Source organism: Schistocerca cancellata, chromosome 4 (genome assembly GCF_023864275.1).
Source record: "Schistocerca cancellata isolate TAMUIC-IGC-003103 chromosome 4, iqSchCanc2.1, whole genome shotgun sequence".
Taxonomy (NCBI): Eukaryota; Metazoa; Arthropoda; class Insecta; order Orthoptera; family Acrididae; genus Schistocerca; species Schistocerca cancellata.
Window position 1 is genome coordinate 689,569,800 of NC_064629.1, and position 16,305 is coordinate 689,586,104.

Sequence of the window (16,305 nt, forward strand, 5' to 3'; positions counted from 1 at the left end):
TTTTTAATTGCATTTTTATGAAATTGTCACAAAATTGATGAAGAATCCTTATCAAAATACTGAATTTGGGCCACCTAATTTGTTTTGTAAATGAAGATCTTACTATTATTTTTCCTTTCAACTATCACACAATGAAACATGTTGAGATTCGTGATCATTGCCCAGGTAGCTGAACACACTATACACCAATAGACTTGACTGTGTATTTGTACTTTTCTGATCTGCCGCAACCCCCCCCCCCCCCAAAAAAAAATGTACCAATTGCTATAAGAACATATCATTCCAAATAATAGGAAAATAGCACAGGTCATCCTTGTATTTGAGAAGTGACATCAATAGGTCTGTACGATGATGTCAACTTCTTACTGAATTACGGAACTAGTTTTATTCTTATTTGCTACAACCCATTTGGAGATCAAAATTCAAACAGATTCTGTTAACAGTGATTTTGTTAAACTGACTGCTTCTCCATACTTTCATAAGATGTAGCAGTAGGAGCCAGTCCACAATATACTAGCTTACAGAGTATCAGGCCATTTTTGTTCATTAGATTGAAGAAATTCTATGCAAAAGAATTTCCATGTGATTCTTAATTGGGAGAGCATCAAAACAGGCAGTAACATTAGGCATACCTGAAATAATACATACACACACACACACACACACACACACACACACACACACCTCTTAATCACCTAAAACTTGCACTGCAAATATTCAGGAAATGGAAAGTGCCATTGATCTGAGGTTTTCGTAGAATGGTTGGTTGGTTGGTTTAAAAGAGGGGAGGAAGGGACCAAACTGAAGGGACCAAACTGAAGGGACCAAACTGAAGGGACCAAACTGAAGGGACCAAACTGAAGGGACCAAACTGAAGGGACCAAACTGTGAGGTCATCAGTCCCTTGTTCCTGGCAAAATAATTACACAATGGAAAGAAGAAAAGAAAGGAGGTGTACAGCACAATAACAAGAGAAAGGAAGAACCAGAAGAACGACAGGAGGACAACCAACACTACTGTGGACAAAAACAGGAAAACAAAACCATAGAGAGAAGCAAGAAACAGGTAGAAGGGGTAAAAACAAGAGAGCAGATGACCATGGATGGCCAACCGTGAGATTAAAAAGGAAAAGCCAGCCACTCTGCGACACATTAAAACATCCACCCTAAAAGCATTAGAGTGGAGAACACAAAGGGACAAAGGACATGCACTAAAACATATAGAATGATAAAATGCACCAATTAGTATGAAACATAAAACTAAATTAGCTGACAAGACGTAAGCTAAAATGAATGGCAACAAGTCTGGTAAATGAAGAGTCTGTCGCAGGGCAGCCAAAGGAGGACAGCTCACCAAGATATGGGCCACTGTCAGCCGGGCGCGGCATCGATACTGAGGTGGGACATCATGGCGCAGGAGGTAGCCATGTGTCACCCAAGTGTGGCCAATGCAGAGCTGGCAGAGAACCACAGAGTCCCTGTGAGAGGCACACATCAAGGACTGCCCCCCCATTTGTGGTCTCCTTAATGGCACAGTTTGTTGTACATGCTGAGGTTATACCATTTTGTCTCCTAAAACTGCAAAACTTTGGGGCATAGTACCAAATGCAGGTAAGTTGCAGAGAAGTTGCTCTCCATAAGCAGTTTCTGTATAGCCTGTTTTGTCAGCAAGTTAATCGCCTGGGATTCCAACGTGACCTAGGGTCCAGACAAACACCACTGAACGACCAGACTGTTCCAGGGCATAGATGTATTCCTGGATGGTCGCCATCAAAGGATGACGAGGGTAGCACTGGTCCAGAGCTTGTAGGCTGCTCAAGGAGGCAGTACACAGAAGAAATGACTCCTAGAGCATGAAAGTATGTGCTCAAGAGCACGAGATATAGCCACCAACTCGGCAGTGAAAACACTGCAGCCATCGGGCAAGGCATGCTGTTCAATAAGTCCTCCATGGACATACGTGAAGCCGACGTGAGCATCAGCCATCGAGCAGTAAGTGTAAACCACTTCATGGCCTCGGTACATGTCAAGAATCGAGAGAAAGTGGCAGCGGAGAGCTGCAGGGTAAACTGAGTCCTTAGGGTCACTTGAAAGGACCAGGCAAAGTTGCGGCCTCGGTGTACACCATGGAGGTGTACATGAATGGACCTCAAGAATAGGTGGTAAAGGCAAGGACTCCAGTTCAGAAAGAAGAGATCAGACACGAACTGCAATTGGAAGCCCTGACCTGGGCCGCCGATGTGGAAGATGAACCACTGTGGGTGGAAAAATGAGACTGTGATTCGGATCCACAGGAGAACTATGAACATGTGGTATGTAACTGGCCAGCAGTTGTGCACACCTAACCTGCAATGGAGGCACTCTGGCTTCCACAAGTATGCTGGTCACCAGACTCATCCTAAAAGCTCCTGTCGCTAGGCGCACGCCACAGTGGTGCACTGGGTAAAGCAAACGCAGTGCTGAGGGTGCTGCCAAACCATAAACCAAACTCCCATAGTCAAGGCGGGAACGAACAAGGGCTCTGTAGAGATGCAGTAGCGTAGAGCGATCTGCACCCCAGTTGGTGTTGCTCAGACAGAGGAGGCTATTGAGGTGCTGACAGCACTTCCACTTAAACTGACGAAGGTGAGGAAGCCAAGTCACTTGGGCATCGAAAACCAGTCCTAAGAATCGATATGTCTCCACTACAGTGAGTGGATCATCATTAAGGTAAAGTTCTGGTTCTGGACGAACGGTATGACACCGACAGAAGAGCATAACACACCACTTTGCAGCCAAAAACTGGAAACTGTGGGCTAAAGCACATGACTGCACCTTGTGGATGGCTCCCTGTAGGCACTGCTCAGCAACACCAGTACTGGTGAAGGAGTATGAAATGCAGAAGTCATCTGCATACAGAGAAGGTGAGACGGATGGCCCTAAAGCTGCTGTTAATGGCCACTAAAAAGAGAGATACACTCAATACAGAGCCCTGCGGGACCCCATTCTCTTGGATTTGGGGGAACTATGGGAGGCACCAACTTGGACACAGAAAGTACAAAGTGACAGGAAATTCCGGATAAAACTCGGGAGTGGACCTCGGAGACCCCACTCGTATAATGTCGCCAGGTCGTTTCATACTTTTTTCGTAAATAAAAAGAAGACAGCAACCAGGTGTTGTCATCTGGAAAAAGACTGTTTGCATGGCAGGTGCTAGAGACACAAGATTATCGGTGGTAGAGTGATCCTGATGGAAGCCGCCCTGATATGGAGCCAGTATGCCACGTGACTCCAGGACCAAACCCAACCGCTGACACAACATATGTTCCAGCAGATTACAAAGAACGTTGGCGAGACTGATGGGCCGATAGCTATCCACATCAACTGGGTTTTTACTGGGTTTTAGCACCAGAATGATGGTGCTCTCCCGCCACTGTGATGGAAAGACACCATCACACCAGTTCCTGTTGAAGATGACGAGGAGATGTCGCTTGTAGTCAGATGAGAGATGTTTAATCATCTGACTGTGGACCTGATCTGGTCCAAGAGCTGTGTTGGGGCAATGTGCAAGGGCACTGATAGGCTCCCACTCTGTAAATGGGTCTTTATAGGATTCACTGTGGTGTGTAGTAAACGAGAGGACTTTCCTTTCCACCCGCTGTTTGAGAGTGCGAAAGGATAGGGTGGGGGAATTCTCCCACGTAGAGGCTCGAGCATGGTGCTCAGCAAGCACGTTTGCGTCGGCATATATCATGCCATTTATGGTAACACTGGGGACACCTGTTGGGGTCTGGTACGCGAAAACACTTTTTATCTTTGCCCACACTTGGGAAGGTGACATATGGCACCCAATGGCGGAAACGTATCTCTCTCAACACTTCTGCATCCGTCGTTTGATAAGTTGGCGAATGCAAGCACAGAGCCATTTAAAGGCAATCGCTGTAGACCTCACCGACGTTCCTCAATTGCTTCAGCGTGACTTCCGGCAACTAGCAAGGGGTTGTCTTTCGCCAGGGGCACCCTAAAGAGCGAGGGATCGTGTTTTCTGCCACAGAAACGATTGCCGTAGTCACTTGCTCAATCATCACATCAATGTTCCCATGTGGGGGAGATTCAATGGTGACAGCAGAAGTGGAAGTTTCCCTGTCTGCCTTGTTTAAAGACATCTGGGCAGGCATCTGAGGACTTGATGCCGGGGAAATGACAGAAGATGGGGAAGTGGTCACTACCACACAGGTTGTCATGTGCTCTCCAGTGGAAAGATGGGAGAAGTCCTGGGCTGCAAACAGAGATCAATGGCCGAATACGTGCCATGTGCCACAGTGAAATGTGTGGTGGCCCCAGTATTTGAGAGACAGATGTTGAGCTGAGACAGTAAAGTTTCGACATCTCTGCTTCAGCCAGTAAGCACGGTGCCACCCCACATGGGGTTATGGGCATTAAAATATCTCAAAAGTATGAAAGGTTTAGGGAGTTGCTCCATCAGTGCAGATAATACATTCAGGGGTACTGCACCATCTGGAGGAAGATATACATTGCAGACAGTTACTTCCTGCGTCTTCCTTATTCTGACAGCCACAGCATTAACAGGGGTTTGAAGAGGCACATGTTCACTACAGACTGAGTTTAGGACATAAATGCAAACTCCATCTGACACACTATTATAGTCACTACAGTCCCTGTAATATCCCTTATGCCCATGGAGGGCAGGGGTCCACATTGCCGGGAACAAGGTTTCCTGGAGGGCAACGCAGAAACCAGGTTTAAAGCTTAACAGTTGCCATAATTCAGCCAGGCGGTGGAAAAAACCACAGCAATTCCACTGGAGGATTACATCATGAGACTGGGAAGGCATGGAACATTCAATGAGGCAGTTTATGCCTCAGGGCCACCTGCTTCCATTGACTTTTTGCCTGAGCAGTCCATATCAATTTTGTCCGAGGGTCCGGCAAGATCTAGCTCCTCAGCGGATGCCAGAATCTCCACCTCATTCGCAGATGGAGAGCTTGTAGGCAGAGGTAGTGTGGGTGCCACCACAATTTCCTTAGTCTTGGGGACCTTCTTTTTGTATTTCTCTTGCTGTTCCTTGTGTTTGTCTGGCTGGGAGGACTTCACTGGCTACTTCACTGGCTCAGTCTCCGGGACAGAGAATGAGCATGAAGCCCTGGGACCAGCTGCTTTTGGGCTATTCAGCCACTGGTGGGTGTCATCTTTCCCACAAGCAGAAACCTGGGAAGAGAGTGACCCAAGGGACCCTTCCCTAGTGAGAGCAGCCGAAGAAGTTGTATGCTTCTCCGGCTTAGAAGTGGAGATGGTGGTTTGGGGCTCTTGCTCCTGAAGTAGGTGGTGCAGGAGCAACAGGGAGGGAAGTGCCCCCCACCATCGAGGAGGCTGGTGTAGTCTTCCAGCTCTGAGAGGTGACAGGTTGGCAGAGCTGATGATGCCAGAACTGTTGTAGCGGCGGCAAAAGACGGTTTCATACATACAGGATGCAGGTATTCAAATTTCCTCTTAGCCACAGTGTAGGTCAGTCGGTCCAGGGTCTTTTACTTCACGATGTTCCTTTCTTTCTGAAAAATCCTGCGGTCAGGCGAGCAAGGCGAATGATGCTCTCCACAGTTGACACAGATGGGAGGCGGGGTACATGGAGTATTAGGATGTGATGGACGTCCACAATCTAGACATGTGACACCGGAAGTACAGTGGGAAGACATATGACCAAACTTTCGACATTTAAAGCACTGCATTGAAGGAGGAATATAGGGTTTTACATCACAGTGGAAGACCATCACCTTGACCTTCTCTGTCAATGTATCACCCTTGAAGGCCAAGATGAAGGCATCGGTGGCAACTTGATTATCCCTTGGACCCCGGTGGACACGCCAAACGAAATGTACACCTTGCCATTCTAAACTGGCTCACAGCTCATCGTCCGACTGCAAAAGAAGGTCCCTGTGAAATATGATATACTGGACCATACTTAAGCTCTTATGGGGCGTGATTGTTACAGAAACAACCCCCAGTTTGTCAGAAGTGAGTAACACCTGTGACACGGCAGAGGATGTGGTTTTGAACTAGACTGACCCATATCTCATTTTGGACAAGCCCTCCACCTTCCCAAACTTGTCCTCTAAATGCTCAACAAAAAACTGAGGCTTTGTCATGAAAGATTCCCCATCAGCTCTCTAACATACAAGGTACCTGAACAAATACTATCTACTGCCATTGTTAGCCTGACGTTCCTCCTGTCGTGTGGCCAGGTAGGGGAACGATTTGGGGTTGTACTTCTGTGCACTAAATTGAGCCCGTGAACGCTTAAAGACTGCTGGTGTTTGACCACAAGCAAGAGATGATTTACTATGCTTAATCGCGTGCCGTCCATCCTGATGCCACCCACTCTGACCAGGGACCCTCTCCACGGGTGCCACCCAGCCACAGCAAAGGCCACCTGGCAGGATGGCCATTGCCGGGAGTCCCGATGCCCCATGGTAATGGTCATCTGCCCCTTGGCATATGTGGGAAGTTAATAGCGCAGGCATCATCAGCAGAGCGATCCCTGTGTGGTCAGTAGGCTACAACCAACAGGGTACATGGTGGCCCCACCACAACGGACTGGCTACCATGCTGGATATCAGGTGCAAACAAGTCAGCGTAGGAAAAATACACACCTCGCCCAACAGTTGGAGAATGAGCAGAAGTGCAGATCCACGTCGATTAAGGATGCGATAGGTCTCTGCACATGATGGACACGATGCACCATGTAAGGCGCCCTACCCCAATTGGCTCGGTCTTTGGGAAAATTTTGGAAAATGGAGGTCAACCCCTACAGGGGACCATATTTTTGGTCGCCTCTTACAACAGGCAGCAATACCTTGAGCTTATTCTAGCCCCCAGACCTGCAGGGGTGTTTTGTAGAATGGATAGGTACTCAAGGGCTTGTATTGGTTAGCCAATACACGGGTTGTAATAATAATAATAGGACAGTCAATTTTTTGTGCAAACATACAGTTTTTATGCAGAATAATGCCTACTGACATCAGCGAAGTAAAAGTATTGTAAACAAGAATGGCAGCGGTGTTAGCTCAGGATCATAGTGTGAAAAGTTTCCACACCAACACGTGTGGTAGCACACACTAAACAACAACACAAGTGCATGCACTGGTTATGTGGATTCTGACCAGTAACGAGGCAAAGGAACATCACAGGTGGTGTTCAAAACGACCACCAGCAGCAGCAAAACACTCACCCCGTCTGGTTTGGAATGACTGCTGAACACGTGCCAGCGTTTCAGTGTAGATGTCTGAACAGGCTTCCGTAATAAATACATCCTTGCGTATCATTGAGTGTAGTTGGTATGACCATGTAGGTAATGTCTTTCAACCTTTCAGCTTTCTCCCCCCCCCCTCCCCCCCTTGCAGAAAAAAGGCTACAGGTGTCAAATCTGGGGATGAAGACAAGGTGCACCATGGGCTGGACATTGGTACGTTGGATTTCTCTTAGTCTGCAGAGGGACACCATCTAGAATTTGTGGAATATGGTGTGTTAGGAGGCTGTGATACTTGTGGGTGTTCAGTGTTCTGTCTATGAAAAACAGGCCTATGTGCTGGTGGTTCACTATCTTGCACCACATGTTTACACTCTAAGGACACTGATGTTCCACCTGGTGAAGTCAATTGGGATTGTCACCAGACCAATAGCACATGTTCTGATGGTTTACTTCATTACTAAACAAGATACACAATACATCTAAAGTAATCTTTCATAATATCCACGTACAGGAGTTAACATGATTCTCATAATTGTTTCCGTGCAGCTCTTGATGGATAAAGTTGTGATAGGGATGAAACCTATGTCGATGCAGAAAGTGGAGGACACTTGCCTGGCTAATGTCACTTTCTGGTGCAGTTGCGTCAAAGCTAAATAGCAAATCAATTGCAACAACAGCAAGAACATTAATGTCCCCCTCTTCTGTCATCACTTGCTTTCTTCTGTTACATTGTTTAGGTGTTATACTACCACTTCCACATATCTGGTTGAAGAGGCTGATAAATAATTTCCTAGATGGCTGAAGTCTATAGAAATCTCCTGCCACATGCACCGTGTAAGAACTGTCCATACACCATGAGCATTTCTGCGTTTTCTACATCAGTAAATCCCATCGACCACTCACTACCTGCTACTTGAACTGTTACACATTAACTGACTAGCAAGTTACAGTGCACTCACAGAAAACACAAGCACACTGTAAACAATCATAACAATATCATACCTAGAAACTATGCAGGTTGAATGCCTGAAACAAGTGTTAGAGTGGAAACTTTTGAAAATACGATACCTCTTAAATGACTCGCACTAGAATCCTGCTACAAACACCACTAACATTCTAATTTACACTACTTTTAGTTCCTTACTATCAGTAGCAATAATTCCATTTAAAAATTGCACATTTCCAAAAACAAAAAATAAATACATACACTTCCGAAATATCATTACAATCCGTGTATTGGATAACAATCCAAGCCCCTGACTACTAATCCATTCTGTGAAAACTGTACATCAATAGAACTTATATTTCAACAATATTGGAGGTTCGTGTTTTAGGTGATTCACCCTGCATCTAAAGGATGCTAAGGGTGTAAGAGCAAATATTTTTATTGGTGACTGAGGACAATATATTGAACAACATTGCATCAGTGTTTACTTCATTTGCTGACTAATAATTATACAGTGAAACTCTACATTTACACTTTTCAAGTGACTTCAAAAACTGGTGTAAAACATGGGAAAATATCAAATATGGGGAATAACGTTTTAAGCTGTGAAAGTTATGTACAGAATATCCCCTTGCACTTTATATATGATACATGTACATAACAGTCATATTTTTGAGGTTACCATACACGCGTGAACACCCTCACAGGCAAACTATCACTCACATTGATTGATTGTGTAACATCTCAAAAAATACATCCATAAATACTGCACTTGACAATGAGAATAAATTCTAGAAATATTTTTTGCTCAGCGAAACACACTAAATATGATTTGACAAAGTTGTCACAATTCTCACAACGATCACGAAACGGTGTTTGCACAGTAGAGACAATTTGGAAATGGTTGTGATTGATCCACTGAGAGAATGCCCTGGTGTCAAGAAACTTAGCCATGTAATAATTATAAACACTACTGGATGGCCAACATCATGCCAGCATCACTTTTTTCTCCACAAACATTTTTTCATAATGTGTAAATCGTGGGAAAATTATAAATATGTTGTCACAGAATCAGGTGAAAATTAACTTTGTGGGCATAGTAAATATGACAGGACAGATAGAAAATGTCATAAACGGTGAGAAAATGTTAATTCCAGGAACGTAAAAGTGGGGTTATACTGTAGCTACCAGGATTGGTATTTTTAGGTTGGTTAGTACCTCTGAGTACACGTCAAGCCATTAGTACTTATTTTCTGCTGGGCAGCAGATCATGTGTTGAAGTTTGGACACAAAATAGTTACTCTGTACTGAGAGGCAGAAGCCTCTTTCTGCATTTACAACTATGTAGAAAACATCAGATAGTGAATTATGTAACATGTTTGTGGGAAGACTGTTAGACACAGAGAGAAACAGAACTAACACACTGAATTGGGTACATATTAAGGTTCCAATGATCACAGTATCTGCACTGACACACCTCTCACATCCTGTATATCACAACAATGTGGAGAAAAAAAAATAGTACAACATAGGAAGAACTGCAAGAAATCGACAATACTGAAATACTGGCAGTTGCTCCTTAACATCAAAAACTATATAGTACTGGCCATAGACAGAGAGCTCCATTTTATGTCTGACAGGCTGTTACCCACAGCTGCACTCACAGACCAGTAGTTTTGTTATGAAGAGTGACAGTGAGTAAGTCAAAGACATTTCATGTGGCTAGGGCATGCTGCAAAATAAAATGTGTCATTGGTGAGGCCAGGGTCTTATTTTTATATTTCAGTTATTTTTTGATACTGTAACTCATGGTAGTAGTTCAGGAGACTGGCGTGAGGGCAAATATTAAATATTTAATTTATATTTACAAACTGATGTCTACAGCACACACACATAACAGCTTGAAGAATACGTACTTTGTGAAATGTGGATGTCTGTCCAAGTGAGTAATGGAGGTAAGTGTACGAAGTGCTGCAGCTCTTATATCTGTCAAATTGGGATCAGATAATTGAACAACTTCAACCAATTCTTCCAAAAATCCATTATATAGTAAAGTATGGGCATTCTCCAATATTGCATTCGTGTATGCCAGCACAGAAGTAGCTTGTAGTCTGGCCTGTACACACAGCAGACGAGTGTCATAGCTTGGAAAATTTATGTACAACCTCAGCCGAGAAAACAGCAACAGCTAGAAAAAAAAAATATCATTAATTAACAGGAAGTACTGTATTTCTCAATACAAAATACAATCAGTTGTCAGTTCAATCTCTTCCACTATCTTCCCACACTATTAAAGTAATCGATTTCGATATGTACAATGTCAAGTCCATAGGAAGAGTGAATGAATGAAATTTAGCAACATTTATGGGATTAGTAATAGAAAAATGGAGTGACTGCACACATGCAGCTGACTAAAATGTACAATCCCCTGTAGAAGTGTAGTACTAATTTTTCAATTAATGTTGATCCTGTGACATTTGAAATCATTTATACCATGGGAGAGAGAAAAGCTCACTACTTCTAAAACTTGAAATAAGTAGATGATATTTAGAAGGGCTCAAAACAAGGTTCCTTATTTTTTTTCTTTTACCAGACAAAAATCACAAGTTTTTAGACACTGTACGCACCAATGTTACAAGGCTATTACAGGTGAAATTGGTTATTGCATGAGGAAAACCTGTGATTTCCATCTTGTTGAATGATCGCCATCATTTCCAAAATGGCAATTATGTCAAATTTCTCGAAACAAGAAATTGGCACTATTTGATTTTTTTAAATGATAATTTATGCATATACTAAGATAATTTGTATTGTTCATTAATGACATCTTAGGCACCAAAAAATTGTCACTAAATACCTGATGTAACATTTTACTGCACAGGAAACCCCAGTGTATCACCTGTGGTGGCATAATAGAGAAATAAAATTCTATTCTGTCTATACAACTGTCATTGTAGCCCATTTAAAAGAGGACATACAGACCCACAACAGTAAACTTTCAGACAATGCATGTCTTATTTTAAAAACATTATGGTAAGATAGCTGTGTCATCAAGAAGCAAGTAACAGGAGGTTGTGTTATTTGCAAAGCAAACACTTTTGGCTCAATACTCCACGTAATATTGTAACTAATATTAATGAAGAATGCACAAACAATCAAAAATTCTTTGTTGCACCCTTGTGTTAGTCAACGAGTTCAGATCAGATCCTTACAATGGTGCACCAAAATCAGAAGTTTAAGGATCTGACATTTAGGTTGCAGATAGTTTTGCCACAACTGTCATAGTACTGACAGGCCTACAGTTCCGAGCCATAACATCGGTTTTACTGTAGGAAAGTAACTTCAAAATGTCTTAACTTCAATCTGTCACAGAAGCAAACTTGAGACTTCCTGTGTAAGACCTGCGACACATCCATTCTTCAACAGAGGCTGAGGATATGTAGAACAGGCGAAGTTTCTTCCATGATCACAGTAAAATTACTACAGACAGTCACAGTAATCAAGTGAGCATGAATACGCATGAATCAAACTTCTCTGATAAATTAATGCATATTGGCAGATGAAGTAAAATAACTTAAACAATACAAAGATAGTAAAGTTATTTAAACTTCACAAGCCCTCACTCTTGATGGAAAATCAAATCAGGTAACTGAAGAAAATATTACCTGTCTTAGTATTTCCATTTGTTAACGTTCCAAGCAAAACTAATGTCACTGCATAATCATTTACTAAATGTAGGAGGTAATTATCTTTGATGACTGAAGCAAATTAATTTAAATGAGCATCAACTTAATTACAGCTTCTATTATAGCTCAGTTTCTGAAACTGTGTTGTAATCGATAACTTACTTGTTTCTCTTCTGTGAGGGTTGGGTGACGTTTCATAATATTATCCATCAACGCTGCTGCAGAAAGACCTAAGCACTCAATATTGTCAATGTGAATTGCACTTTTTGACAACAGAGATCCCTTCTGATGTCCTTTTGGTGGCTCATAAAATTCATAATGTAATGTTGAACGTCCCTGTGAAACACCAAGTTCTTACAAACATGGGTCAAAACGTATATTATGACTATAAAATCCATGAAGTAAATAAATGTGAAACATAATATATTTTGTATTTTGCTACCGATATAAATTTAGTCCTGACATACCTTCAATTGCACCTTTACACTATAATTGTGAGAGTAGCACTACCTGCATACCTACCTAAGTTCACCAATAGTCCATGCACGAATTTTAATGAGACCTGTTGTTTCCACGCATCCACATACAATTTAATTTAGCTGATCTCTCTTACTACACATCTGAGGTCAGTATGCATGCAACTTTCTATGTACGTACGTACGTACCGCATCTCCTCCTAAACCACTAGACTAATTTCAACCAAACTCTGTACACATATCACTTACTGTCTGTAAATAATCAATGTGGGGAGTAAGAACCATCTACTTGTAAAAGGGGTGGAGGTGTGGGTGGAAATGAAGTGTATCCCATGAAGTTCAAATAACTATACTTTATTCAGACAATAGGTAAGAATGAGAGCATTTAGTGACTTGTAACAAACTTTTACAGTCATTTTCTCACTGAGAATCCTCAGAAAGTGATGAAAATTTATCATTTATTGAATTTTCAGTGTTCAAGCAGAAAACTACCACATCAGGCATGATGTTTTAACTTACTACTACTTTATTATGAACTGTATTTGTGACATTTTGTAGACAGTATTCATGTATACCCCCGAATATACCTGCAAAATAGTATCATTGTACTACACACTGCTCAGCAGATGTGATGTTGAACACTGAAATGCATGAATAATAGCTACATCATGCATGACATTTAAATATTTTACTTCTTTGCTACTAACACTATTCACAACACATTTCACAGACATCATCTACATATGCTGCTGAATGTACCTACAGAATTATATCTTTGTAGGGAACATACATGTAGTTAGTGAAATGAATCGTTAAACATTGAGTTGTGTGAAAAAGAAACTACAGGATGAAATTCACTACAGCTACATGTGAAATGTGTGTCCAAACATGTGTAAAATATTTTTTAAATGCGTGAAATATTTTAAAATTACACAAAATATGAGATGTGCATATATGGGCAAAGCCACAGGTAAAAAAACTACTACTAAACCCCTGGATCAATTTCAAACAAACTTGTCACACACATTACTCGAGTTGCCAAATTCCAAAACCCATTAAATCAATTTTTTTCCAATATTAACTTTTTTATACATCAAAAGAGAGCATTTTGAGCTGCACAGTTTAGAACATAATATAACTGTCAGTAGCTGCTATTTCCATTATAAACATAATGCCAAAGTTTATCTGAAGTTTCAGACTCCATTATTTTCATGATGGCAGTAGTTCCACTTGACATTGAATCCTGACAATACAGGACTGAAAATCGTTATATTCAGTGCATTTTCAATGCTCTGAAAAACACAAATTTCCTAAACTCATTGTTTCATTACTCCCATCAAACTGTATTTAGAATAAATTTTTAAAGTTATATTAATTTCTCTTTTGAGGTAAAGGCGACTATTTTTTTAGCTTTCTATATTTTATATTTTTCAGTGTGGTTGACCTGTCAGGTTATATTTTGGTGTCAATACATATTACTGAGTAACAGCTGGTTGGCTGGATTGAAAACAAATTATGTTCAAAAAGCAGTATCTTGAACCCCAGTGATAATGACGACATTATCAGAAACTTTGGGAGCATTTACGAACTTGGATCAGAGGTACATGTTGGTGACTGGAAGATCTCTCTTAAAGATGCCATGAAACTTCCTTCTGACTGCTCTTTCAGTTCACACCTTCAAAGATGATATTAATTAAAAAGAAAGGTCAGAGCACTATTACTATTGAAGAGGGACAAAGCTGTAACACATATGTGATGTGGTAAGAATATCTGCAAGAAGGGTAAATCCCAGATGGGAGTAAAACCAGCAGAGATATGCAAAAGTGTTATAGCAAAACCAGAAAAAAATCAAAGATGTAACAGTCCTTTTAAAGGACCACCATGGACCAGGCTGGATGAACATTAATGAATCTGTTTTCTGCAAGAATATCTTCAAAACAGCTGTATGAAGCTGAACTGCGTGAAGAATCTGATGTTGGAGAGCTACCCGATGAGGCTGTAGACCAGATCAGCACTCAATGTAGAAAGTAGTTATCTAATAATGATGACTATTTTAATATAAAGTTTATCACAACTGTTCAAAACAACTAATTAGGAGGTATGTACCATGTTATTCTTTCTAGTGGCCACTAATAATTTTGTAACAGGCATAAATATTCTGAAATATGTTATTTTTCATTTGTACCTATCATTTTAAAACCAAAACATTTCCAGAAACTTATGTCCATATTACAGTTCCAAAAGTCAGTATGTTCAAAGTAAAATATTTATTTCAAATAAAAATACTGTGGTGTGATTTATGAGAAGTATAAATACAAATCCCGAATACAAAAGAAAATTGTAATAAAGAATAACAATAAAACCCACATAACAAGATTGACATTTTTTTCTTGTTTCTGAAAACTTGTTACACAGAGATAATGGACTTTGGAAATGGTCAACTTACTTACTACATGAAAAGAAATATTGTGGGGATAAGAGCCAGCAACCACCTATTAAGGTGGGGGTGGTGACGTGTACAGAGAGAAATTGAAGAAGAGGAGACAGGCAGAGATGGGAGGGGTCAGGAAGAGACTTGGAGGGGGAGAGGGGGGAGGGTCACGAAGAGAGGGACAAAGATGGAGGGAGGGGGGTCAGGAAGAGAGGGACAAAGATGGAGGGGGGGCAGGAGGAGACAGGCAGGCAGAGAGAGAGACAGAGAGAGACAGAGAGAGAGAGAGAGAGAGAGAGAGAGAGAGAGAGAGAGAGCGCGCATTCACTTCTATTGACAGTAATTCACTTCAGTAGAGATGTGATGTTGAGAGAAAATTAGCAAAGCACTCATATTAATCAGTTGTGGAAGCACAACATTATCAAATATTAACTTCATTCCAACTGTTTGAGTAATGTAAAGCATATATGCCATTAGTCACTTCTATGTGAAAACGATGAGCACGCAGCATAAAAAAGGAGCTTGGCAAAAGTCAGAGCAAAGCAAACATTTACTCTGATTTTAAGGATCTTGATGTTCATAAAACCGAAGTGGGTCAAGATGGTGCATGCTTCTGAACAGATTACAGGACTTGTTGCTTGTGTCTATGACAACAAATGGTGATAGCTTCTGTGCAATCCAGAGATGAACAGGGAGAAATAAACCTTTCATTTATGCATCATTGAGGACTGGCTCTTTGCTTTTCATAACAATGAAGACCAGATAAATTGACTGCACTAAAAAGAACTTCATACTTTGTAAATGAAATCCCTCAACTGACACTGGAAGAACATACAGACTGTCAGTTGAGGAGCTGCAAAAAGCCTCATATTATTTTGGAAAAGAACATGTTGTTACATCAACTGTGGCATTATTGCTTGGTAGAACTAGGTTATATCATTTACAAGAAATGCCCTATACATAATTTTTGACTAATAACATTTTTAGTCTATCACCGTAACATCTTTCTTCTTGAAGATGAGTAAAAAATTATTCTTTGCAAGGCGCTCAGATAAAAACACACAAATAATACCAGCTACATCATTGTTTAATTAATAATATTGTAATTAATTAAATAATTAAAATTAAATAAATAAATAAATAAAAATAACATTAATATATCTGTAAAATGAAGGTATAATTAAGTAAATTATTCTTTTTTAATCATGCATTGTTATGATGTGTGTTAAAATATCTTCACAGTTAATATGAGAAAGATAAATGTGAATTTAAGTCCTATAATTTTAATAGTGTATTAAGTAGATTGGCAGTAAATAAAAGATTATAATTTGACAGCATTATTTGGTTTTAGACACATCACATCTTACTAACAAGTCCAAAGCCCCACTAGATGCTACGCTTACAAGTAAAATAAAAATTTTAATATATTTCTAGTGGAAAAGCATCATGAAACTTGGCACACACATTAACAAAAAAAAATGTACAAATAACATACTTTTTTCAAAACAAAAAATTCTGATT

General features: G+C 40.8%; 1 protein-coding gene across 1 annotated transcript in view; it reads right to left on the minus strand.

Moving 5' to 3' along the window:
• The window catches only part of LOC126184383 (E3 ubiquitin-protein ligase HUWE1-like), a 207,244-nt gene that overhangs the window by 78,817 nt on the left and 112,122 nt on the right, over positions 1 to 16,305 (minus strand). Inside the window, exons 6-7 of the mRNA XM_049926768.1 lie at positions 12,040 to 12,213; positions 10,108 to 10,379 (exon numbers count right to left, since the gene is read on the minus strand). Of these exons, the coding sequence (XP_049782725.1) occupies positions 10,108 to 10,379; positions 12,040 to 12,213 (446 nt within the window). The remainder of the gene's footprint in view (positions 1 to 10,107; positions 10,380 to 12,039; positions 12,214 to 16,305) is intronic.